This window comes from Cariama cristata, unplaced genomic scaffold (genome assembly GCF_000690535.1).
Source record: "Cariama cristata isolate BGI_N322 unplaced genomic scaffold, ASM69053v1 scaffold13426, whole genome shotgun sequence".
NCBI lineage: Eukaryota > Metazoa > Chordata > Aves > Cariamiformes > Cariamidae > Cariama > Cariama cristata.
The window spans coordinates 2,358-28,897 of record NW_009622794.1 but is presented as its reverse complement, the minus strand read 5'-3'; the positions used below and the strand labels follow the sequence as shown (position 1 = coordinate 28,897).

Sequence of the window (26,540 nt, the reverse complement as noted above, 5' to 3'; positions counted from 1 at the left end):
ACTGAGAAGAGCCTGGCTCCATCTTCTCTACTCCCCCATCAGGTATTTAAACACATTGGTAAGATCTCCCTGAGCCTTCTATTCTCCAGGCTGAACAAGTCCAGCTCTTGCACCCTCTCCTTGTATGACAGAGGCTTCAACCCCTTTATTATCCCCGCTGCCCTCCACTGGACCGCCTCCAGTGTGTCCATGTCTCTTCTTCACTAGGGAGCCCAGCACTGGACACAGCATGCCAGATATGTCTCACTGGGGCTGAGTAGAGGGGAATAATCTGATAATTTTTGAATGGTTCAGTGTTTCTTTGGTTTTGCTCACCCCTAGAATAACAGCAGCTGCTATGAGCTCACTATTTAACTACAAAACTGGCTCCCCAATGCACACCTCAGCCAGAATCTTCAGCCCTTGACATTTTCATGTGAACACAGCTTTGTTTCCTACAATGAACAGGAACACTTTCAAAAACTTTATCCCATCTTTATATTTTCTTCAAAATAAAAATGCATTTGTATTCTTGAAAATAGTAACAGGTCCCATCACTTTTCTGAACAAAGTACATAAAGATAAATAGAGTAAAACACACAGTTCTGGGACTTAAAAAGCTGAAAGCCTTTCCTAGGACTGATTTATAAAAAGGAACAGTCCCAGAGTGAACAAACCGCTTATGGACAGGTCCCTCTGACACTTCTCAGTGGCCTCAGATAGTCCACTTCTCTGTACGAGCTTCCACACTTTTGACCAGGCCTTGTCCCAAAATCTCAAAGTCCTCCAGAATTGCCCCCACATTGGGAACACAGACGAGCTCGTTGTTCAGAGTTGTCACCATCCTTCCTTTCATGCTGGAGACCTGCAGGACACACACAAACATTGCACAAATGGGAGCACCTACTCAGAGCTGCTTTGCAACCTCTGCAAGCCCCAAATAAGAGTAAATTGCTCTCCTGCCTTGTCACATCCAACCCCTGCCACATCACTACACCCAGTTTTCTAAGCTTCACTTCTCAACACCATCAGTGCTCATTATTAGAGCTAACAAAGGGCAAGAGTGGCCCTTGCAGCTCCTTTTATGGTTTACTCTGGAGCCACAGTCCAAAGATCACAAGGGAGTACTGTCTCCAGTTCTGGACTCCACACTTCAAGTAAAGACCATGAGGTGCTGGAGTGAGTCGAGAGAAGGGCAACGAAGGTGGTGAAGGGTCTGGAGCACAAGTCTGATGGGGAGCGACTGAGGGAGCTGGGGTTGGGAGGGAACTGGAGAAGAGGAGGCTGAGGGGAGACCTGATCACTCTCTACAACGACCTGAAAGGAAAGTGTAACCAGGTGGGGGTCAGTCTCTTCTCCCAGGCAACCAGTGACAGGACAAGAGGGCACAGTCTGAAACTGCACCATGGGAAGTTCAGGCTAGAAACGTGGAGATATTTCTTCACAGAAAGGGTCATTGGGCATTGGAATGGGCTGCCCAGGGAGGTGGTGGAGTCACCATCTCTGGAGGTGTTTAAGAAAAGACTGGATGTGGCACTTAGTGCCATGGTCTAGCTGACATGGGGGTGTAAGGGCAAAGGTTGGACTCGATGATCACAGAGGTCTCTTCCAATTCTGTGATTCTGTGCAGGGAGGGAAAGAAGTAATGGCCAGGGGCATGGTGCAGATGGGAAGAGTGCAGAGCCTGTGTGAGCAGAGCAGATGGGGTATGCTAAAGGGACCACACAATAATACCAAGTAAGAGCTGCCTGTGTTCTGCTCTGCTTTTTAGTGGGTGTCAAGACCTTGAGTGGGAGGAGATCCTTGACTCCACCAGAGGGGGGGGAAAAAAAAAAAAAAAAAAATCATGTTTAATCAAGCCACCCTCATCTCAGATGCAAGCATCTCCTCCTCTCATTTCACCACTGTGAATAGGTTTCATAACTGCAGCTAGGCTGAATGGCCAATACCCTCTGGCCATGAGGAGAGGGGAGATAAATCACCCAGAGACTGACAGCAGAAGAGCCTGGGCTGCCAACTCTTGAGCCATTAGTCACTAGTTTCTTTGCGTCTTTCCTTCATAGAAAGCAGCATGAATCACTCCAGCGTGCCTCACACCCGGCTTAACCACCCTCTAGAGTTTGCCAACCCACACAGTGTAGCCAGAAAATATCTCTATATATTGATAGGGCTCAGGTACTATGAACCTAGGCTTGCCACCCCAGCTTCTTGCAGGTCAGGTATTTCTGGGCAAGACGCCCAAACTCACAAGAACAGGACAGCCTGTGGCACACACCAAATGTCTCTGGCAAACAAGGCATCGCCCACCTCCCAGGAGGGAACCAAACAAGAGCACCTGGGCTAGAGAGCTCTGTTCTGACCCATGATTACACTGCTGGCATTCGTCCAGGGACTTCCATTCCCTTCTCAGCTCTAGTGATGACTGGGGGCACTGTGACCACAGCCCTGTCTTGGCTTCATCCTTTCTAAGGAATGACAGAAGTATGAGCTCCATTTCCCAAAGGGCTTGTGGCTGATGAGAGTCAGACAAAGGAATTAAAATGCAGAAAAAAAGCCCTCCAAGCTTTCAGGACATAAAGGTAATGAGAAGCTTAAAGTCGATTCAAAAACTCACCTTAAAAGGCTGAGGCTGAAAGCTCAAAGGTTTCCACAAAACTGCAATGACCTCCCCACCATACTTGTCGTGGAAGAACAAGGCAAGATCGCTAAAGGCATCCTGGGTAGAAAACAAACAGAGGTTGTGCCAGACATCCCATATCCAGAGCCCATCCCTGATTCAGTCTCCTTACACAGGGGCACACAGCAGCTCCACATCAGCCAGGACCAAAACTGCAAGTCTTCCAGTGGATTCCCAAGAAGGAAAGCAACTGGCAGCCCATGGACAAGTTCTAGGTGCCTCCTGCTGCCTCTTTTCCCCCAGCCTCAATGGTTACAGTGCACTGCCTCCAAGTTTTGCATGCAAGCCTCATTGCTGACTACCTCTTGTTGTCCCAGAGAGCAAAAACATGATCCACCACCTCCCACAGGCCTGCAAGAGCTTCCAGAAATCAGCATCCAGCTTTAGGACACTGGACCCCTTAGGTGACAACCCACTGTTCCTCATCACGGTCCCCCAACAGCTGGACCTGGCACTACCAAGCTCTGCTAACCCACTGTCCAACAGCCACATCCAAGATTTCACAGTGCATCAGATGGCAAGAGGTGGTCCCTCCCCAGCAGGCAATCCTTTCACAGTACGTTTCACTACGAGGCAGCAAAGACAAACCCCAGTCAAGGACCTTTCACTGGAGGCCAACATCTCAAGCTCTGCGGTCCATGCAACCAAGGTATCAAAGCTCCTTCTTCCCCCAGGATAAACTCCACGTGTACTGTCAGCACACAGCGTCCCAAAAGGAAACAGAAATTTTAAGTAACACAAAGTCCTGTGAGGCGCAAAGAGATGCAATGCTCAATGGAGGCACTGCAGGAATCTGCCCTCCTTGCCTCTGTGTTTCAGCAGCTGTGTCAATGAGTAGTCCCTTTGGTGGTGCTGGGCAGCAGAGCTCAAAAAGTGATCTTGCATAAAGAGATGACTAAAGTCCACAGTCTGGTTTCCCCCAAGCCCACGCAAGCTGGGAGGGGGCAGGGGATGAGCATTTCAGCAGAAGTAAACAATGTCGTGTGCAAGCAACTTTTCAAACCCAAAAGTCTGGCCCTACAACTCAGCACCCAACATGATGGTACCCGGAGATACGCTTCCTGAGCACAGCTGACCATGACAGCCAAGAAGCTGCTCCCTGACACTTGTTCATCTTGGTGTAGATCAACATCAGGCAATGGCACAGGTTTACCAGGTTGAGTAAACAGCCCCCAGCATCAGTACAGGACAAGTTTCTGTACATGGCTTCATCAGCTTTGGAGCAACCTACTGCAAGAAATACAGACACCTTTCTCCCTCTTCAGCCTTCTCCTCCATCCCCTTGTTTTCCTCAGCTGCAACTCTCCCATGCTCTTACAAAGAGAAGTCTCTGCTGGAATCATTGTATCATGAGGTTTTCATGAGGGTGTGTGTGGGAAAAAAAAATAAAAATATCAAAGGCAAGCTTGGAAGGAGTCTTGCATGGACATATCAGGATTACGGCAGGAGGAGAAAAAAGTGGATTGGGCTGGTGTGAATAGTGATCCCAAAGGGTGCGGTGGCATTTTAAGAGTAAAGACCTGATAAGCAGGGAGGGGTGGTGTTGTCTGCAACCTTCAGAGCCAGATTGAAGAGTCTGGACTGGAAGTATCATAAACAGAGGGCAATACGATTAGGCCATCAAGCTGGGAAGATCCTGAGACCTGCCAGCTCATCCCACTTCATGTGATCTTCACAGAGGTAAGGCTGGTCAAGGCATTAGCTCATCAAACTGTCTAGGAAAACCACTGTCTAAAAATATATTGAGAAAGAGGCAATCTGCCCTGGCATTTCTGTGCTGAGAGCAACGGGTTACACTCGGAGCCCAGTTAACAGGGAAGACTCCTCCTTTTGCCAAAAGGCAAACAGCAGGAGGGAGGGAAAGCTCAACAAAGGGCAAGAAAGCTCAGGGCACACTGACCACCAAAATGCAGATTTCCAAACCAAAGGGGAGAAGAGCATGTGAGAACCTGAAAAAGCCCCACCACTCTACAGGGAGAGGGCTCAAGTGCCACGTGGCGCTCCCTAAGAGAGAGGTATTTTTTACAGATGTATCTTGCTGGACAGGGGACAGGAACATTTGCAGGAAAGGAGTACTCCCAGGCTCAGCTCATTTCCCAATAAAACCACTGTTCAGCCTGATACACAGCACCTTTTATCCAGACAGTAGGGAGCAGAGGGCAGATGGTAAAAGGATGGCATCCAGTTTAAAATCCCAGCAAAGGGCAAGGTTCTGCACTTGCACTGCTCCAAGCACCATCCACATGATAGTGCTTTGGGCTGGCTCCACTGAGCTGTGGAGATGCACATTCAGCTCCTGGGAAACTGCAGCATTAAAAGGGTCTGGTGTATTAGTCATCACACTTCTGTTTGTACAGAGACTTGGGGAGTAAAATCAAACAGAGTTCACCTCCCTTTCCACATCCCATGCTCCATGCCCAGTGCCACTGGGCTTGCCTGAGCCTGCAAACACCTTCCTCAGGGGAAACGTTAAGAGAAAAGGGAGAAAAGGCAGGGAGTGCATTTGAACCCCTATTCCCTTCTCAAGTTGCTGTATCTCTGGTTGCAATACAGCTTAAAGCTCCAGGGAAAGCCCTACCTGCTCACAAGGATCCCTGCCATCAGCAAAACCTACAGTTGGTTCCCATCTCGCAGAGACACAGGGGACCTGGAAGCTCAGGGCTGCGATTTGGAGGAGCCTCATTGTTGAGGGAAGGGGTATATGGCACCTGGAAAAAGATTAGCTCAAGCTCTGTAAGGAGCCATCTGGGCTGTAGGAATGGAAGGATGGACAAAGGTGGTGGGTAAAACAATACCCCGATCTAAAGTGGGATTACTGGGCTAAGCAGCTCGGGCTGAAGTGTGGATTTTGCAATGAGGTAAGCACTCATTGCTAGTTAAGCAACTACATTGTTTTTTAGGGGTGGGTTTTTTCCAACTAACCATTTATCCACCCATTTTTTCACTGCTTCTATCCAGAGATCAGGCTCATCACAGCTGCTGCATCACAGCTGCTGGAAAAAGAGGAGTCTTTTAGGGAGGTCTCTGAACCTGCAACGGGCCTAGCAGCTCTTCCTGGTGCAACATCAGTTCAAGTGGCAAATGCATCAATCAACATGTGCTCAGTGCTTAACGCATTTTAAGTGCTCTGAGCAAAGGATCTACCAATATAAAACTCTATTAAAGCTACTTACTTCCAACAAACAACTACATTTGTAGTTAACACTTTAAGGTCCTTGTCATCCCACTGCGACCTGCCCTGATGCTCACAGGTTACACGATACAGAAAGAGCCTTCTCCCATGCACAGACAGAGCAAGGAGCACTGTTGAGAAAACCAGGCTGAGGTTACTTCTGTCTCAGTGAGATTTTAAAAGAGAAAAGAAACCTAGGTGTTAGGTTTGGGATTCAGCTGGTAAAAGGTATTTCAAACTATCCAAACGTTTCCACCTCCCAAGTGCCTGATGAGCCACAAGTGCATCCTTGTCCCATGAGTTTGGGACAGCAGCAAAGAAGTATAGCAAGGAAAAAAGCCACCCATGTTCTTCTGGCTGCATCAGCAAATTTGCCTTGTCCACTAATCTACTAAACCATCTAAGACTAATGTCTTCAGTTACTTCCTACGGGACAAATCCTACAGCATGTCTGGGAAGGCATTAACAACACAGAAGAAATGCAGCCACAAGTATCCTGTCAGCTTACTCAAGGAGTACAAGGGGCTGATGCCTCACTAAGCATGTGCATGTCTGTATGTGTACGCGTATACGTGTGCATCCACGCCCAACCCTAGGCACTACGCTAAGTGTCACATAGCTGCTCTGCAGCCGTAAGTGTGTAATTTCCTGCCACCTCTGCCCCTCCAAGGTCGTAGATCCAGACAGGAAGGTTTCCTCCATGCTACAAGAGCCCACAGAACTTTTTCAGTTTGTTTCTGCCTGTCTGGAGTTGCCATAGGCGGAGTCAGCCCTGTCAGTCAAAACAAGAAAACAGTTTGACCTGAAAAGAATTCCCAAGTTCCAACTACATCCCGTAACCACAGCTTATATATTGTAAGAAACTGAGAATTTTTAATATTATTATTTCCTTCCTAACGTGCAGTAGCAAGATACACATTCCTACATCATGGGAGGAAGAAAGGAAAAGGCTGTAAGTCTTCCAGATAGGTCTTGTCTGAAGGTGCAAGAAACGCAAAACATTGTTTTAGAGAGAAAGATGTTTACAGTAAAGCAGGAAACACTGTCCTGCTCATCTGCACAGGAAAGATCTCCTGTGTACAAGATGGGCAGCTCCTCTGCCACGAGCTCTTCCACAGGCACATGCAGCCAGAGGCAGCTACATCTCAGTGACAGAGAGCACTTCACATCCAGTGACCTAGTGAGACCAGTAAGAAATGTCAGGTCTTTTAACAGCCATTATAGACATGCAGATGAACACGCTACAGGCAGCTTCATCTGATTTTCCCCACCATGAGAGAACAACTCTGTACCTCAGGGAGGTGACCAGAGCCTTTGGGCTTTGTGAGATCCTGAATGCATGCAGACACATACGACAAGCATACCCCCCAGTCCTGTGTCCTCTGGATGGTATCTTGAGTTCACAGGACATCCAAGCCACCCCGGAGAAAAAGCTGCACTGACCAAGCCTTCCCACGCCACGTCCCCTGCAAACAGCTGGGGTTTCTGCAGCTCTACAGCCACCAGACAAGCAGTCACAACAGAGATACCACAGGAGCCTCATTTGAGACACTTAAACTTAATTTAGCCTTGCTGGAGAATCCCAGCCAGGACCCAACCCAGAGTTTGCTCACTGAGGTGCTCAGGCCTGTAAGCAGTGGAGAGGCTGGTGATGGGCTGAAGCTCCAAGGAAGGCCTCTCTGCTGGATGTCTGGCACCTGCTTTCCCTCAAAAGTATCTATCTGCAAAGCGTTCTCACATGGACAGACTCCCAGAACAGGCCTTTTCTATCAGATCTGTCCTGGAATTGAAGAATTTGCTGTCTGAATCCCATGACCAGCCTTTCATCTCTACCCAGAGCCTCCCAGGCACCAGAGCAACTCAATCAGACCAGCTCCTGCAGCACATCTCATTGGAGTGGGAAAAATTAAAGCAGTCAGGACACAATACCCTCCCTCCTTTCATTTTCTCCTCTGATTAGGTTCCTTGGGGAAGGCACGCAGCAATCCTTCAGCTCCAGAGGGCTCCTGCGTTGCGAACCCCTTTGATTTGAGAAGAACAGGGACCTCTCAGGAGCAAACAGGTTGGACAGGAGGAAAAGTGGGTCTCCTGGTTACTGGGCCAAGGACACTAGGGAATGTGCTGCTCCCTGCCCCTCTCAATCAATACACCCAGGTATTTAAATCCTTTTCTCATGTGGGAAGTTCAGAAAAGAGCAGATGTTTCTTTTCTGCCCATAGAAGAGAACAAAATCCCACAGCATTGCTGTGTGGCAGATGTCTCCCCTTGTTGCTACAAACCCACCACAGCTGCACTGCTAGCCTCAGCTATGACCCTGTTGCTCTATTCTGTCGTTTGTGCTATTAAAGCACAGCAAATTACTCCCAGTCAAAGCCAGCCAGTTCTGTGTCCAAGTGCCTTCTCATCCAAAATCTCTCGTAAGGATTCACTGCTGTAACCACACTCCTTTCCGGCACCAACTTCTGTGTTTGCACCATCCCCAGGGCTCCCAGCCTGCAGGACAAGGGAGCTGAACATCTCTTAGAGCAGCAAAAGCCAGGGGAGGAGAAATACAAGGGTGCCGGAGAGGCTAGGAACACAAAGCCAATGCAAAGGTCTTCCCTTTAAGCAACAACGACAGTATGATGAGACATGAAGCCAGATGATTTCTGATGGAGTACTTTCTACTGATATCCCAGCATCACCTACTTGCTGATGACCCTGCAGTGCACAGTCAGCCCTTGAGGCCTTCCAACACAGGTGGACACAGCTGAGTTACCTGAGAGCACGTGCAGCATCACCGCTGTGATTTTTCTACAAGAAGAAACACCTGTTTGCCCAGAAAGATATTCATCAGTGCCTTCAGGTCTGCCTGCTTCTGATCTGGAAGCTACAAGATGCAAGTGAACTGGTACTGCAAGATACCTCTAATATGACAGCCACAAGGGAACACAGCCATACTTATCTCAAAGCTTTCAAGAGGAGGAAAAGCCTCCCAGATAGGGCTGGTCAGGCAGATTTCAGGCTCTCTACCCCATAGCTCACTCTTCAGAGAACTTGTGACCAGTTCCTGCTCTGTTCCTTCCTGAACACCCTCAGGTCAAAGAACAAGAGACACCAAGTGAATGCAACACTGCTTCCAACGAGGCAATGTGATATTTGCGCATATCCATGTTTCTTCTTTTGGATGTTAGTATACTGGATTTAGGACCAGTTGCAATTTGTAACCCAACCAAACCCTATACCAAGTCTATTATTACCTGTATTAGAGAGAACAGGCAGTAAAAATTCAGACAGCTTAGATGTCACTATTGACTGGACCAATTAAGTCATAATTGCTTAAAGGATAATGAAAGCTGCTTTCCAGGAAAGTCTCTTCTGCACCTTTCACTTCTGGAGTCATTCGCTGACACTGAGTTGACTAGAAGCACAAAAAAGTCCTATAAACTGCAACACACCCCTAAGAGTTTCCTGATCAACTGCCTTGATATACAGCCAGATTTGCTGCAAGAAGTTAACAGCCTCTCCAAGGAGCCTACTCTCCCAACCGGCTCGTCCAGCAGTCTCCAGCTCCTCTTCAAGGAAGAAGTCAACCTCCTGCCAGGTGTCTGTGAGGGCCGCTTAGCCCTGACCCCTTTAGAGACATGGAGACTCTGGCCCTGTGCATACAGGCACCTCCAGCACCTTGGCAGCTGCTGAAAGGTTCTGTTCAGCTCTAACTCCACCTTCCAGCACAGGGTGGAGAAGGATTTCAGGCTTAACAAAGTCCATTTCCTACCCACATCTGTGCCTCCTGGTTGAGGTTTCATGGCAGCAAGTCAAATCTTCACCACTTAGGAAACAAAAGAGAGGGTCTGGTCTTGATATTCCTCCTCAGATCCAGATACCAGGGAAGAGAGTAAAACAGAGAATGGTTCCCAATCCCTGTGCTTCCCACTCCCTTTAAAATGTCTTGTGCAGGGTGCTTCTTTGTCTCCTTCTTGCATATCCTGGATGCCAAGAAATCCCCCAATGTTCTCTACAATGTGTCTGCAGGACCTCCAGCTTCTCAATCACCTTCCTTCACAAAGGCAGGAGAGGACTGGGCACCTCCCCTCCCCCATGTCCTTCCAGCTAAAGAAGCAGCGCTACTTGCAAGGAAATTGTGGGACAATTTTGAGGTCTTTCTCAATTTAAAGAGGCCTTGCGTGCATCCCTGTTTCTCATTAGTTCATCCCCCAAGTCTGCACACCCCAAGACTGTCCCAACCTGCTGTGGGTTACAGGAGGACTGAGCTTGCACCTTGCTAGACCTGGTGGCTCTACTGAAGCCACAGCAGATTCCCACAGGCAGAGGTCATCATGCAGTGCAGGTGGCAGGCAGCTTGGGAGGTAACAGGGCTGCACTCAAGGTGAAGAAACCTTCAAAGAAACCCTTGTACGTTTTCTTTGCCCACCTCCTAAGCTACCTAGTAAGGTGAAAGTGGAGCTTGAACTGAAAGGGCCCAGCATCTTCCAGCCTGAACTCGAATTTCAGTTCAGGCACCACTTTCACAATGGTGGCCAAACATTGGCGCAGGGAGGTGGGAAATCTCCATCCCTGGAGACAGTCGGCATTCAACAGGACTCCGTGCAGCCTTTTCTAATGTCAAAGCTGGCTCTGCCCTGAGTGGGGAACGAGGCTGGATACCTCCGTAGCACCCTTGCTGCCAAAGCTAGACTACAATTCCTACAGCAGTTCTGACACTGCACACAGCACCTCTGTAGGTAAGGGATGATGGCACTTGAAAGTCAAGCCAGGTTTTGAAAAAAGGGCATCATAGACCCACCTCTCTGCACACTAACATTTACCTTGGCTACCGCATATGAGGCTGGGAAAGGCCAAAGATGCAGAGCATGCACATCTGCAATGCACTGGCTGTCCAGATCCAGAGTGGGTCACTGCTGCCACCCAGTATCTTGCTTATCTCCCCAGCTTGCTGAGGCCTTGGTATGGTAGAAAAGAATGGGTTGATGCCTTTGGATACTGACGTTCTCCATATACTCACATTATCAACTTCCTCTGCCATCATGCATGTAACCAGACACAGAGAAACCATCCTGTGACCAACATTCAGCCTCTACAGCTCACATAACCATCAGCCTAACAGCAAGAGCCCTATTGGTATCATGCCACGGACTCCTGTACATCCCCCCCTAGAAAATATGGGTAGCTACTGTCCATCATGCTCCCCAGTTGGTGCAAGAAGCCATGAAAAGTCAATGTTAATTGACTAGAGACAAGTGGCTTGAAGATACTTTTGCACTGAAATATAATACTCTTCAGCAGAAGCTCCAGGTGATTTGTATCTGAGGTCATTCTCACATCAGCAGCACTCCCATTTCCATGAAATGGCTGGCGCATTCACCAGGTCTTCTGCTGAAGAAATGATTTCAGACGCACACAAAGGGCAACCACCCCAGGCAAGATATATAAAGATGTCACCAACTAGGTCCTGCAGTGGCAGGCAACCTGAATGCCGGAAGGCAGCTCCCTCTTAGGCAGGTAAGCCCCCTGTGCCTCCCCAATGGGCCATGCTTACTCTCAGCTCTTGCAGGTAGCACTGTACAGGGTCGTAATCCACCACAGGAAAGAGGATGTTCACAGCAGTGCTGTTCTTCACCACACCCCGGGAAAACGACTTCAGTGGCCGGTCCACACTCTCCAAATGCCGAGGAATCTGGTTTGGATTCAGGTGGATTAGGACATCATAGAGGTCCAAAGGAGGGCGGAAAACCATCTGCAGGGACAAAAGACCAGTGCTACTCAATATGGGAAGCAGGAGAGATGAGAGAAGTTTCCCAAATCCTTGCTTGCATTTTATTTCCTTCTCCTCAGAAAGCTGCAAACCAAAGCCAAAATTTTTGTGAGATTAATGCCAGAAGTTTGCCAAAACATCCACAGGAAAAACATGGCTGTGGTGGAGCCACAAGGAGCTCCAGCCCATACTGGCCACCCCTTCCCCTCTGGCCTGAGACACATCCCTGTTCCAGCAAGGGCTCTGCTCACGTCAGGATGTGACCCTCACACTCCTATACCCCACAAAAGCGCTGTAATAAAGACTCTGTTGAGAGCAAGGTGGTTCCCCCATGGCCATCTCCTGCTGGATAGGCTAAACGTTCTCTGGACCACCAAAGTGCACCACGAAGGTCACACTTGATTGCCACAGCCCAGCTGTACAGCAAGCTCAACACTTAGAGAAGGGAGCTGCTCCCTACCCACATCAGATGTCTGTCCAGAAGGACTACACTCTCGAGGAAACCCTATCAGTTTCCCAGGTCAGCTGAAAAATCTAACCGCTGTCCCCAAGACTTGGGGACAGTGCCTGGAAAAGAGCCTTCCACAAGGCCAAGGTGGTCCTCTCCAGTCCTGACCACAGACCCTAGGAAGCCCATCTGAGTGTACGACAGTGGGGTGGGCAGCCGAGAGAGGGACAGACGGTGAGTCGAGACAGGTCACCGCACCAAATGTGGCAGAGACCACGAACGAAGAGAAGAGTCAAGAAGCTAATAGGAGCCAAACCAACACCCAGGGGATACGAGGAGCTGTTTTATAACAGGAAGGTCCCATCTGTCCAACAGGAGTTGCCCCAGAGGGCAGAAGCATCTTCCATCAAGCAGACAGAGGGTGAGAGCAAGCCTCATTAAAGGAGGGGAGCAGTCCCAGACACATAAATATTTGGACAGGCAGGATCTGACACTGCGGATGCAGCTGTATTAAAATGGAAAAAAGTTAAAACTATGTGTATGTTTTCATGGAATAAATGATGCAGAGACACAAACAGAGCTGTGGGACACAACCCAACTTGGTGCTGGCAGAAAACCCACTGCTCGGATCTGGTTTATAGCCAGGCTGGGGAGAACACACATGAAGAACATCAGTGAACACCACTGAGTTCCAGCTCTGATCCACACAGATCCCCTTTCCCACCCAGCTGAAAAAAGTCCATGGCTTATTGTACCCTCCCTGGTAGCAAAGAAACGGAGCTCACAAACCCATGTCTGCATCTGCATGAGAGCAAGCATGTCCCCAAGTGACCCAAATGCAAAGACAAAAAAAAACTTGGAGCACCCTTTTAGATACATGGGAAAAGAAGGTAACTCCAACTTGCACTGCAAAAGCTTTTCTCTCCTCTCCACCCCAAGTTTTGCTTACAAATAGATTAGCAGCCTTGGAAACAGCGTCCCAGGTTTATCCCTAAAGAAAACTGCAGACCTGGGAGAGAACACTGGTACAGACCAGAGGGATACCCTGGGGATGGGAAAGGATCCAACTGCAACGGCCAAGAGGATGGGGGAGGGAAGGAGCACCAAGGAGGCTGAGTCAAGGGGTTGGGAGGATACTACAGACAGATGATGGCTCGTTTCGGGAGCTAACAAGCCCCAGCTCACACTGCACCTCTCGAATTTTGGTCTTGAGTCTGCACTGTGACTGCGACACACCAGGCACATCTCATGCATACAGCATCTCATACCTTCACAGCCCTGTAACGCACACTGCTACTGCCTCAAGTAGATCTTACCCCTGTAATACTTCCAGCGCAAAATGCAGCAGAATTGAAAGAAGTGTCAGGAAATTGTTTTTGTATTGCCTAAGCAGAAAAATAATCCACTATATGTGTTTTTTCATTTTTCTAATGTGAATCTGTCATATCTACGCACTGTTTGGCTTTTGTGAGTCCTCTCAGCTTCAATTGCCTAGGTCATTACTTGGTACATCAACAAGATCCCCTCTAAAACACACGTAACTCCCTTCAAAGGGTGAATAAACGGTGTCTGCACCTCCCAGCTCCATTTCAGTAATGGATGTTTTAACTTAAAAAAGAAAATAACTGAGAAAATTAAGAGGGTTAAACTGTACATGGCCTTGCTCCTCCACTCAAACCAAAATAACATCTTCCTAAAATGCCTGTTAGCATCCTGCAAAAACCTCTGCCACCCTAGCCTTGGTTAGACTCAAGCGTACAAGCCAGATTTGTACAGCTACACCGAGACAGAGTCTCCCAGAGGAGCCATTTGCTCCAGCCATGGACACACAATGGATTCAGCACAGGAACATCACAGGTTTGCTCGTGTCCCAAGAAAACAAGAGAATACAAAATAAATTTGTCCTAGTCAATGATATTTCACCCCAAGTTGCTATGCAGAGCTGGGTTCCCCAGAAGCAGGGTAGCACAGCAGGGCACCAGCCTCCATGCTCCCATCTTTGCTGCTGTTCATCCAAGGGCAACCACGCATGGCCACAGCCTGAATCCTACTGATACATCCCAGTGATCATCACTGAAGACCAGTATGCTTTGCCAGAGCCTGAAAACCCTTGTGCTGGTGCTGCGGGGCATTACCTTCACATCCTGGTTGTTGAGCGGGTCCATGAGCTGCTCCTCCAGGACACGGAGAGACTCTGAGGCTAGCACGAGAAGGCGTTGCAGGATCTGGGGACAGAAGAAAGCCAGAGGGTGAAACTTGGCAGTCCTGGATGTAGTAGGGACCCTGGTCATTTACAGGGCCGTTGGAGCTCACTGCAGCACTGGGAGAGGGGAACTGCCCCAAGCCAGCAGCCACCACGAGGCAAGAAAAGAGCGCCCAGCTCACCTGCGCTGAGGGTCGCCCTTGGGTCCACATGGAGCTCCACTGGTCTTTGGGGGTCGCGATGAACATGACAGGGAGGTGAGAGCGAGCAGCCACAAACTTGTTCTTGATCTCCGTGCAGTCAGCATCTGGAGACGGCAGGCAGAGAGGTGAGATGCTGTGCCCCATCCACAGCCCTCTGGCCTCCTCGCCCATGTATCACAGCCCAGAAAAGGACAGTACAACAGGCTTTATCTTCCTGCACCCTCTGACCCCACAGTCCACGTGCAACCAGAGCTCCATTGCCTTAGGCTTGCTCTGCCCTCACGCTTCTGCCTCTGGGAAGATTTGGAGACAGGATGCAGGGCTAGATGGATCTTTGCTCTAAACCCACCCAGGTGGGCCCAGACATGGCAGGCACTGGAACTGACTTCAGCCTGGAACTCACATTATAAGCTAACGACAGAGTTTGTACTCAAAGAGTTATCTATGTTTTTTGGTGGGTTTTTTTTCCTCTCAAGTGGCGAAAAAAATAGCTCTTTGGCCAAAACCAATTCCCACATAGCTCATTAAAAGAAGATGGAGGGTAGAGAAATATCAGTTTCCAAAACCCAATTCTCTCCAATGCGGCTTTACGGTTTTTTATATACGAGCTTTAAAAGCTGGGTATAGCTATCTCCCCCACCACAGGACCACACAAAGCCAAGACAATCCCGTGGTCTCTTCTGGCCCCTGGGGAAAGACAGCGGGTATCCAAAACACGATCAACAGACAAAACACAAGGAAGAGGGTAGGACTGCAGATCCACTTGGATGCGCCAACATGCTCCTTTGGAAACCAGAGACCTTTACCAGGAAATTCTCAAGGCTCACGAGGTAACAAAACCTGGAGGACTGCAGCCCTTTTCCCTTGCAGGTTTTGAAATCAGGGACTAGCAGATCATCCCCATGATCTGAGTGGCTCAGTGGAGCTCTCAAAGCAGACACATGGCAGAAGGCTTTGAAGCTTCCCATTCAAAAGCGCAACTGCTCTCCCAACACAATCAAGGGTTTGGCCATGAAGAGTCAGGGCAAAGCCTCAAGCAAAAATGAGGGCTACGAAGGAGCAGAGGGCTTCAAAGACACCACCACATCCAACACCACCCAGGCTCGTCACAGACTTCAGCAAAGTCAGAAGCAGCAGAGCATCATCATCTCTTCAAAGGCAGGCAGGGGAGGGAGAAAAAAAAAAAACAACAAAAAAAACATGCCACAACCAAACCCACCCTAAAGCCAAATTAAGCACAGCCGGACAGGAGTAAGTGAGTGGAAAAGTCTCCTTGCCCCTAGCAGAAGCTGTGATGCCTCCATGTATCCAAAACCCCTAGAGACAGGCACTGACCAAGGAGGGCTCAAGACCATCACACCACTCTCTCCTGCCTGCTCACCTGTGAGGCCAGCATTCAGGTTGATGATCAGAGGGCTGTTTTTCCAGTCGAAGGTTGCCAGCAAGTTGAGGAAGCGCAGGAATCCCACCTGGGGAGAGCTGCAGGCAAGACACAACAGTTCAACACTGGCATTTACTCCCCTGGCAGCAAGAGGGGCTGCGCTTGGGGGTGACTTTGTGATGCCCAGCCCACACACAGACCAAGAAGAGATATCCATGGTGGGAAAGGGAAGTCCAGGACAAGCAATAGGCGCTTCCCCTTCTCTGAATACCCCGGGAAATCTCTCTCCCTTGTTCTTCTCTCCCCAAGTAAAAGAAATCAGCAGAGAGTGAAATACTGCCCCCAGTCACCCCATCTCCTGATGCTCTCCCCACCCGGACTCCTGGGGTTGGAGCAAGGGGGAGGTGGAAAGAGGGCTGCTCCCATCTCTAGTGCAGCTCTGAATGCCAGCCAAGTTCCCATTGTGCCTCTTCCCCTGCAACACAACACATTTGCGAAGCCAGACGGTTGGGAAGACAGAGCTCCTGCTAGCAGGATATTTTAGGAGACAGGAAAGCATTCTAGGCATCAGGCTGTTCCTCGTGCTACTTTGGGGAAGGAAACCAGACCCTCAGTGCAGGGCAGAGTAACCTTTTGGTTCCACATGGAGCAAAAACATTTCCTTTAACTTCATTTCACTCCCTCTGGGCCACATCCTGTGCACCTGCAAGGGGCCAGCAAGCAATTGGCCCTGCGGAGTTATTTACCAACACGCTATTCCATTCAGCTTTCAGCAGCAAACTTCTCCGCCTTCACTCGAAGTCCTCTCTAGCAGGAAGGGAGGCTGTAGCCTCTAGCACTGCTACAACATCCCTCCCAGGGAACCCAGGAGCCCCAGCACACTAGTAGCCACAACACAGCCCTCGCCCCTGCTTCTCCTGGCCATCACCCACCAGACGAGGGGCCCCACCAGTCCTCAAGAAGGCACAAGACAACCTGCAGTTGTGCCACCAGCACCCAGAGGTCATGAGGACATTTACTCCCACCCTTACCTGCTTCCCCACTTTCACAGCAGCATGCAGGGTAGGGGAAGCCACAGCCACACAGCACCAAGCTCTTCCATCTCCTCTGACCAGCCACTCCCAACAGGGCTTGGGACAGCATTTTGGTAGCACAGGGGCCCTTCACACTCCCTAGTGTGCACCCTCCCAGCATCCCCTGCCCTAGCAGCATCCCAACCCTCCTCCATCCTCGGTAAGTAAAAAAGCACTAAATCCCCATCAAGCTAGCCCAGGCTCCTCATCCTCACCTGGGAGGCGTAAAAGGGGCTGGGTGGAGGAAGAGAAACGCCACAAGAAGGTCCACACACTCCTCAGATATGCTGTCGCTCAGGAGCTGAGCGCTGACCCAGCGCTTGGCCAGCCGGCAAGTGCTGCCGAAGACAGGGTGCTGCTGCTGGAGCCTGCAAGGAGGGACACAAGGCACTGCTCAACCTACACATCCCAGGACCCAAAATGGCCTTTTGGCATTTGGCAGGAGGGAACAAAGGGGCAAAAATCTGCCAGGAACATGTGCACAGTATCACAAACACAGGACACTCTCTGTGGCTGTTGAGATTTCCAGGGAATGAAGGGGAAATGCTGCCACATGCTCCTCTCTAACCATGCTGCTCTTTGGTACTTGTCTCCCCATACCAGTGACCTTGGATGTGACAACAGGGACAACTGGTGCCACCCCCACCTACATTCTTCCCTCCATCCTCACAAAGAGACTCTCACAGGGTGGGCTGAAAGGCCACCTCCCACGGTGAGCTCCTCTCCCCACCATCACCCTCCAACATCCAAAGGCTGCTCCTCTCTAACCATGCTGCTCTTTGGTACTTGTCTCCCCATACCAGTGACCTTGGATGTGACAACAGGGACAACTGGTGCCACCCCCACCTACATTCTTCCCTCCATCCTCACAAAGAGACTCTCACAGGGTGGGCTGAAAGGCCACCTCCCACGGTGAGCTCCTCTCCCCACCATCACCCTCCAACATCCAAAGGCCCCTCCACACTGGCTTCCAGCCACATCCCGTGTCCCAATCCCCCAGGCACCCTCTGCCTCACCTACCCATGCAGCGAACTGGTTAGATAGGGCAGATGCAATGTCTCCAGCTCCAGCTGCCGAGACTCCTCTGTGTCCTGGTATTTCAGCATCCCTTCTGGGGTGACCACCTCCTTCAAGATCAGGGGCTCCCGGTGGTAGGCTACTTGGAGACGAAAAATGTAGCCGTCCTGAGATGGGAGCAGAAGGTGAAGTCAGGTTTGGTGGTAACAGAAGCAGACTGGTGTGCTACACTGCCCCTCAGGAACACAACAGCATCATCCTGGCATCAGCACAGTCTCACCATGCCCCTTCCTAGGCCCACCATCCAAATTCTGGTTTTCTCCAGTGGGACCACTGTCAGAGCCCCCTGCCTGCCTGCTTGGTAACAAGTCAGGTCTGAAGAAGGTCCCCATCGCACCCCTACCTTGTACACATCGGTGTGGGTGACTGCAGGTCTGCAAACCAGCTGGTGCTGCTGCTGGAGGAGCTCAGCCAGCTGGAGGTGGAAAGCCGCCTTGATGCGCTTGATGGCTTCTTTGTCCTGCGGCCACTGGCCACTGCCTTCCATGTGGCAGACAACTGGGGGCAAATGGACAGCAGGAGGCCAGTAAGCCCCACATAGAAATGAAGTGTTGGATGGGGGTGGTCGGGAGTAGAGATTACCGCAGGAGAGCAGGAGGAGCCAGGACTCTGCTCCTGCCTGTAGTAAGCCAGTACAGCAGTAACGGAGCCAGCATTGCTGCCTGCCTCTGCTTCCTCCCACCAAATCATCTCCCGCTCACATCTCTCCCCACTTACTCTTCAAAGGCGCTATGTAGGCTGGACATGGCTTCTCCTCTGATGGAAGCAGCAAGTGCTTGGTCCTGATTCGGGTATGGAAGGAATAAATCGGCTTCATGGGGATGGGAGGGAAGACCTGGGAGAGAACAGTTGCCCGGGACTGAGAAGGGAGCAGAAACCCTGAGGCACCATGCATCCCCTCATCCCAAACAGCCTGCCCCAGCAAAGCTCTCTGGTACAGAGGGCTTAGCCAACTTGTGCCTAGCCAGCCTGAGGGCCAGGACAGCAAAGAAGAGGCACTACACCATCCCAAGGGGTCTCGGGAGCCACAAAAGCAGAGAACAACTAATCCTCTCTGCCCCCCCTCACCCCAGGGCATCCTCCCAGCTCCCTGCAGACCCCCATGCATGAGTCGTGCCCAGGGACACTCACATCCGTGTACCGGAGGGCTGGATGGACGCCTTGCACAGCCGTCACTGTCAGTGGCAGACCCTTCAGGTTCCAAAGCTTGCGGCTCAGGTCATCATAGGAGCAGACAACATTGACCATGGCCTCCTCGCCTGTCCCCGATGCCTGCAGACACACAGGGAGCCTCTCTGTTCACCTCTCCCACTCCTGCACAGGCGCCCACCTCGCTTCCTTCTCAGGCTGGCATCACAGCCAAGCTCCGAGAAGCCAGTACTGGCACCCCAAGGAGCAGCTTCTGGCAAGAGCACTCAGCAAAATGAGGAGGTAAGAGAGAGAGGGAAGACAAGGGCAAGACTGTCTGCGGCTCCCCAGTAGCCACAGGCATCCTAGAGGCTGCATGTCAAGTGGCAAGTGAAATAATTTCCTGTGCAAGCACCAAGAACTGTACTGCCAGAAAGCTCCCTAGGAAGAGAGAAGCTAAGAGTGATTTGGGAACAAAGAGATCACATACTGGAAAGCTGAGAGCTCTGCTACTGCCTCCTCACCAGTTACCGTGACGCCAACAGAGGTGGTAGTTAACAGAAAACTGCACCAACTACACCCTCAGCCAAGGTAGAGCTGTGAAGCATGGCAAAAGCAAAGACAAAAAACAAACATCCAGAGCATCACAGGAGCCCTGGGGAGGGCTGACACAAAGCACCGAAAGGAGAATTGCTGCTGCCCTTGCTGCTTCCATCTCCCAAAAGCACAGCAGAGGAGCTTGAAGGAGACATCACTGACGCCAAATCACTCAGCTCAGATGCAGTTGAACCAAGCTGCACGCATCCGGCCAGCCTGGGCTTTCCGGCAGAGCAGCAGCACCCTCTGCAGGGTATGCCACCAACGACAAACCCCTGTCCTGCCTGTCTCTAGAGCTCGCTGCTCCATCAGTCTTCCAGTGTCCCCCATGTCCTTCGACCACCACAGACTCCTCGGGCAGCCTGCACACAAACAGCTGGAGGAGCAGAGACAGACACTCCTACCCACCACCCCCACACAACAGCGAGTTTCTCCTTCGTTCCCCAAGGACTGGTAACAATCAGACTCCTAAACACCCCTCAGGCTCCAGAAAAGTACAACTTCTCTTCAGCATCAGGTTTATCAGCCCTGCTCAGCCCAGGCTACCTCGCAGGGATATGGTGCGCACAGATCTTGCTGCCTCATCAGACAACGAGCTGTACAAACTAGCATCTCATCCCAAATCTGACAGGCAGCTCTGCGCAGACCGCAACTGGTCCTGGCACAGAAGATTCTTTTGATCAGATTTGCTCCCCTTTGCTTTTAAAAAGGGGAAAGGAAACAATTTCCTCCTCTATCCAACAACCACGTAAAAAGTCAGTTTTACAAAAGACCAGCAAAGTGGTGCCAAATGGCTCACAGCTCATCTCCAGGCTTTAACTTCACAAGCTGGAGAGCAGAATTAGGGAGAAAGAGATTTCCTAGCCTCAAAGATGCATCTTTTCTGTCCCAAAGTGATGTTTCTTTGTTTCAGCTGCACATTCAGCTGGAACACTAAGTAGGGCTCGCTGGGCATGATCTAGCACTTTGCACCATGACAGGAAAGATCATTCTCTTGGGTTTCCCAGCTGGACCTACAGGATGAAGTAACAGAATTGTCTGGCCCATGTTCTGAAGGATGCAGAACCTGAAAGGTGTAGCCGGAGTAGTGCAGTGGGGACAGCAATATATCCTCAGACGATGTGGACATAGTGGACATAAGCAGAGAGAGGAGGCCAGTGGGATGCTTGCAGGGGAAAATGGGGTGTGGGGGCTGCCAGAGCAAGAGGACTTCAGCAGCTATGCCTTGGTCTGCACAAAAGGCTTGGCAGGTCCAAGGACAGAATGATGACGCCTAGCAAAGTGCCCGCAGGCAGGAATTTTCCTTGCCCTAGCTACCTTCTTTTGGGAACCACCCAGATGCCTCAGGGCCACAAAGCTAAAATTACCTCCGTACAGCCCTCTCCATACCACCCCTCCTCAAGAAACCCACAACCCCACCAGGGGAGCAACCATACCTCTTTTCCAGTCCTGATCACAGACTCCAGCAGGGCTCCTGTGTAGCAGATGGAGGATTCGGGAATGTCCGCATGGCTACACGGAAGACAACAACAGAGCATTAGAGCTACGACACGCCAACCCATCCATCCTGACACTGCATGCTGTGCCCACCGGCAAGCGTCAGTCCAAGGACAAGGAATCCCTCCATAAAGGAAGGTCACGGTGAGAAGGCTAATCCCCATGCATTCCTCCCATGCCCAAGTTATCCACTCAAAGCAGCCCAGCAACTTGTGCAGCTTCACAGTATTCAAAGCCAAAGCCATCAACATACAGCCTTTCCTCACAAGACCCCTCCTCGAGTCGAGATAAAGAGGCCCAGGCAACCCCTTTGTTCTGTGCAAGAGAGTCTCATTTTTGGCAGAAGGTATAAACTGCTACAGGGAGGCTTTCCAATGCTGTAGAGAGACCCAACCTTGTGAACCACTACTGGATCTCAGAGGATTTCATTAAATATCCTGCAAGGTCCAGATAGCTTCTCTTCCATCTCTGCCAAAAATGAGCATACCAACATCCCATCTGCATGTAAGGGCAGGACCATGAGGCCTCCTTGCCCTTAGCACTACCATCAGCAGAAGCTATAGCACCATGTGCTTGCCCTCCGCATCTTCTCTTGGGAAGCAGCTCACAGCATCAAGACCACAACTGAAATAACGTCCAGATTTCAAGAAGCCAAAATGACCCACAGCATCCCCCAAAGCACACAGCTGACAACACAGTTACCAGGGACATGGCACAAGCCAGGAGAGCGGCAGTGACCCCTACACAGCTGCAGGTCCCCCAGCCTCAGCTGCCGCTTGGTGTAACTTACAGCTTCAGGAGGTGCCTGACGATCTGCTCGGGAATGAGGCGCTTCTGACAGACAGTGTCGGCCTCCCACACCACTGCCTCACAGATGCTGCCATCCTGGAACCGTCGCAGCTCCGATTTCTCCCCCCAGAAGGTTCGGAAGTCCAGGGCCTGCATGGGGACATTGGCCAAGCCAGGCCAGGGATATTGGTCACTGCTGGGGCCGGCCAAACCACCACTCTCATGAATATCAGCCAGCCCTGCAGCTATCTGCAACCACAGCATGGCACCAGCTCTGCTCTGCCCTACTTGGAACAAGCAGGGCTCCCCTCACCTCAGGGTGATCAGCCTGTGGTCCCTTCTCCAGCACACTGGCAGCAAACTCAGGGACAAACAGAAGCCCAAACGTCAGGTGCCCAATATCCTTGTGTTTTGGGGGCTCAGCGTCAATCGGCCACTGTGAGAAAATGAAAATATGAAGCACAAGGAGAGATGAAGTTGCTGGAGCAGCAGTTGCTGTGATAGTGGGCTGCTAGATCAACCTCCTGCTACATGCTCTCGGGTGCCTGGATGAGCACAGACAAGGAAAGTTTCATTTAATAGGTCTCCCCGATGACAAAAGAAAAAGGTGATGTCTTCACCCTGCCCCATTACTGGGCCAGGACTTCTGCCCAGACTCTCAGCTACAGCCCAAATCCTAGCGCAGGGCCTCGGGCCCTGTACTCCCCCCAGAGGCGACAGGCCTGTCTCCTCCTCCAGTGAGCAAAGATCCCCTCCCAATGCCCAGCAGTGCCACAAGGGACACAGGAGACCCGACGTGCTGCAAAGGATGTAATATCATTGCCAAGCTGCATTACCTCGGGGATCTGGGGTAAGGAGTGGGCCACGAGCAGTGCTTTCCCAGCCAGCCCACGGGCCAGTAGTGAGACAATGAAGGGAAGGGTAGCGGCCACGTAGTTCCCACCTCGATCCATCAGTTCATTCAGCAGCTGCATCTTCTTGCAGGCACCCTGCAGCTTTGAGACATGCTTCAGGCTACAGAAGGAGAGAAGCTGGTCACCCACCTCTGCCACCAAATCCTTTCTGAGAGAGATATGCTAGAGGATGGATAAAGTGGGGACCTGAGGTTCCTCACCCAGGATGGGGGCTACAAGAAGAAACACTGCACTTCAGCATCTCAGCATGTACCACAGGAGATGCTGGTCCTTGGGACAGTCATCATTCCCAAAGGCCAAAGCATTGCTCTCCTCCTCCTGGGAGGCCATCTAGACAGTAAAAGCGGAATGGCCAAATGCAAGAGGCACTAGTGTCTATTTCAGAGCTAGCAGGGCCACTTCCCACCAAGCTGGTCCAAAACCACCTCAGTCCAAAGCCAGAAGCAGCCCTCTCTGAACAAGGTCCTCAGCATTACTCCACCAGCACAGCAAGACTCACTGGAAGACATGGTCAAAGGTTCTGAGCATGGGCTTCGCAGTCATGAGCAGCACCTGAAAGCCATCCACCATCCGATCATCCAAAATTTCCATGGAGCGCTTGGCTTCAAACTGGACCTGAGCAAGGAGACAAGACAGAGCAAGAGCATAAATGGGAGGGAAGAAGGAAAATAAATCGCTCCAGCAGTGGTCACCAATGCTCCCCTCTTAACCACGGCAACCCCAGCTGCACAGTCACCAGCAGACCCTGATCCCAGCCTCTGTCCTCCGAAACAGTTACTTCTGCAAAACAGCTGCTTGGCTTCATCCAAAGGTGACCATAAAGAAAAAAACCCAACAACTTTCCTCCATCATTGAAGTCAGATAGTTAAAGCAGCAGTACATCCAAGTCTTAAAATTGACTTCTAAGCTTCAGAGCTGGAGATGGCTGTTAAAAGCTTAAAAAGCACCACTGAACCCCCTTCTCACATCCAATGTCCTCTTCCAAGATATCTAACGACTCTCTGCCTGCCTCAGCTCACTCCTAAGATAGCATCTCAGGATGCCATCATAACCTGCTTGGTACCTGGTGGTATTTGCTGGCAGTCATATCAGCACAGAGGTTCACCAGCCCGGAGGGATCCACAAAGACCACTTCAAACGCTTGATGGAAGTCGTCCAGGACAGGCTGCAAGAGCAAACATGGTCCTTAGCACTATGGCACAGCACAGATACCAGGGCACCACCACTTCATTGCCATCTGACATCTCTGTAACAGTCACATCCCTGCCTGGGCAGCACAGCCAGACTCAGGCGCAAGATCAGCCCCCCGGAGGGTGGCTTACCAGGGAGGCATCCAGATCCTTCGCTAGGCTGATGCCCATCACACTCAGGTCAGTGGTGGCTGTGGGCAGACAGGAAAGAACAAGTCACACCACCATCCACATCTCCCCGACTGGTGACAGTGATAGAGCTATGTGCTGATACCACTGTCATCCCACAATATTAACAGTGCTAAAATGCAATGTTGGCCTCCACCTTCTGATGGGACCTACGCACTCCTCTGCAAGCTGCTCCATCCAGCCCTGCTCTGCAGTCTCATCCCCTCCTGTCCATCCCATCCATAGGGTCTCAGTATCAGAGAGAGAAAAGCCGCAATTCCCCCTTCCCCCATTGTGTTCAGGCTTTGTGCAGAGACTCTGCTGACACCAGACTTTCCTTGCCCAGAGAGGCCCCTGGAAACTCACCCAGAAACTGCAAGGTGCTCCTCAGCACCTGGTACCCACTCATCACCTTGACAATCTTGCGTTTCATCAGCAGGTAGGCAACCAGCATGGAGACTACGAAGCCGTTGAAGCACCCCAAGCCCTGTGAAAACAGACAGTTGAGTCAACAAGAGCCCAACGAGGCACCACAAGCCCCAGAGCCCACCCCACATGACCACTTCTGGTCTGTCATCACCAGCAGGGCAGACCCCAAGCCCCAAACCACCAGGTACACACTGAGGCAAAGCCCTATACAACAAGCAGACATATGGATTCCCTTGCAGGAAGGCAATACCTCAAATTTTCCTTCTTTGGGAAATGGGATGAATTCCCAAAAAAAAGGAAAAAAAAAAACAAAACACTCGCTACATCATTCCAGGGATCTCAAAGAAGCATGATTGTCTGCTACACACAGACTCATTGCAACCCACAGGGTAGGATGGAGCTCCTTGAAACCTAACACAGCTCAAATCAGTCACAAGCCCACCACTCACCAGGACCAAACCACCACCTTTCCACCCCTAAGAAGGGAGAGCAGGCCAAAGGCAGGTTAGCAAGGCAAGCAGAGCCTGCCCTGTCATCTGGTACAGGACACACCTTGCTGAGCTGCCGCTGGTTCAGCCAAACTTTGAGAAGGGCCAGGCCATCCTTCATGCCCGGGAAGTCAGTGGCTGCACTAGACAAGAAGTGTAGGTGGGACAGCAACACTGTGTCGCAGAGGATAGAGTTGTTGTAGTGCGGGGTCGGGGGCTCGGTGGCTCCTGTATGGGGAGATGACAGCACGTTGGACCTAAGTACAAACCTCCTGTTCACAGAAAAGGGGCTGCAGCAAACCCATGTCTGGGCACTGAGTGCAGTCTTTGCCTGAACCGAGCAGCCTCATGTTCCCCCAGGCCCTACCTTCTTTGGGGGTGCTCTGCTCCATGAACCAGGCTGTCCGGACATTGTTCTTGCTGGGATAGAAGCGGCTGGGTTTGAAGAGACCCGGTGCAGGACAAGCATGGAGTCGGACAGTGACCATCTTCTCATCCTTGCCTGTAAGCACCAGAGGGTAGATGGGCAGGAGGAAGAGATGCAGAGACTAACTGACCGGGGAAAAGAAAAAGCTCCTTCCCAGCACAGCTCAGCAGCAGTGGAAATCATCTCAGAGCAGAAAGTGACCACATTGCAGAGCCAACAATAACCCTGAGCCCACATTGTTCATGTCCAAGTCTCATCTTCATCCCCACTGGCCAATCTGGTACCCCAGCACTTTCCTGCCTGCCCTGTCCTTGCCATGCCACTGCCTGTTCCAGACCCAAACCCACTATTGCCTGGGGTCTGAGGAATCAAGCAGCATCCAGCAGCCCATGCATCCACATCGTCTCAGAGAAGAGCCAGGCTGTGCACAGCTGCCTGGGGAAGGCAAGAGGATAGTGGGAAGCAGGAGGGGGAGAGCAGGGAGGAAAGACAGTGCTAGACACAGCCATGATTTTGTAGTGTCTGTTTTACTTCCTGAAGTAAAGGAAGTACATGGCCACCTACATGGTGGGCCAGCCAGCAAGGCCAAGGCTGGGGAAGTCCAGCCAAGCTGTAGAGGGGGACTGGGTGGGGAAGATACCTTGACGATTAGGCTCTGTGTGGAGGGAGAGGACAACTGCGGGCATCAAAGCTCCAAAATTTATCACCAATTGTGATGACAACCTCAGATTGACACTTCACCAAAGGGCATGTCACATGGCACATGACCACTACCAACCCCCTCCACTTAATGCCAGTACCCACTCACACCCTCCACCAGAGCAAGACTCCAGTGCTACCTTGAGGCCTGAGGAGCAGGATGGGCTTGAGATGGTTGCTGTTCATGTAGGCAAACTTGACACTGCCAAAGAGCTTCTCCTTGGAGAAGTGCTGCGCGATGTGGGC

At 51.0% G+C, this 26,540-nt stretch overlaps 1 protein-coding gene across 1 annotated transcript in view; it reads right to left on the bottom strand.

The window, feature by feature from the left end:
- Positions 1 to 459: 459 nt before the first annotated feature.
- NOL6 (nucleolar protein 6 (RNA-associated)) overlaps positions 460 to 26,540 on the bottom strand; it is a gene marked incomplete at its 5' end in the record, with an annotated part of 28,435 nt that continues 2,354 nt past the window's right edge. Inside the window, 22 exon segments of the mRNA XM_009702491.1 lie at positions 460 to 844; positions 2,594 to 2,695; positions 11,368 to 11,565; positions 14,167 to 14,256; positions 14,417 to 14,541; positions 15,819 to 15,916; positions 17,107 to 17,259; positions 17,912 to 18,075; positions 18,312 to 18,466; positions 18,686 to 18,803; positions 19,100 to 19,240; positions 21,130 to 21,205; positions 21,981 to 22,129; positions 22,293 to 22,415; positions 22,816 to 22,993; positions 23,393 to 23,508; positions 23,957 to 24,058; positions 24,216 to 24,274; positions 24,618 to 24,738; positions 25,233 to 25,396; positions 25,536 to 25,670; positions 26,435 to 26,540. The exon segment at positions 26,435 to 26,540 is cut by the window's right edge and continues 30 nt beyond it. Coding sequence (XP_009700793.1) covers positions 695 to 844; positions 2,594 to 2,695; positions 11,368 to 11,565; positions 14,167 to 14,256; positions 14,417 to 14,541; positions 15,819 to 15,916; positions 17,107 to 17,259; positions 17,912 to 18,075; positions 18,312 to 18,466; positions 18,686 to 18,803; positions 19,100 to 19,240; positions 21,130 to 21,205; positions 21,981 to 22,129; positions 22,293 to 22,415; positions 22,816 to 22,993; positions 23,393 to 23,508; positions 23,957 to 24,058; positions 24,216 to 24,274; positions 24,618 to 24,738; positions 25,233 to 25,396; positions 25,536 to 25,670; positions 26,435 to 26,540 — 2,823 coding nt within the window.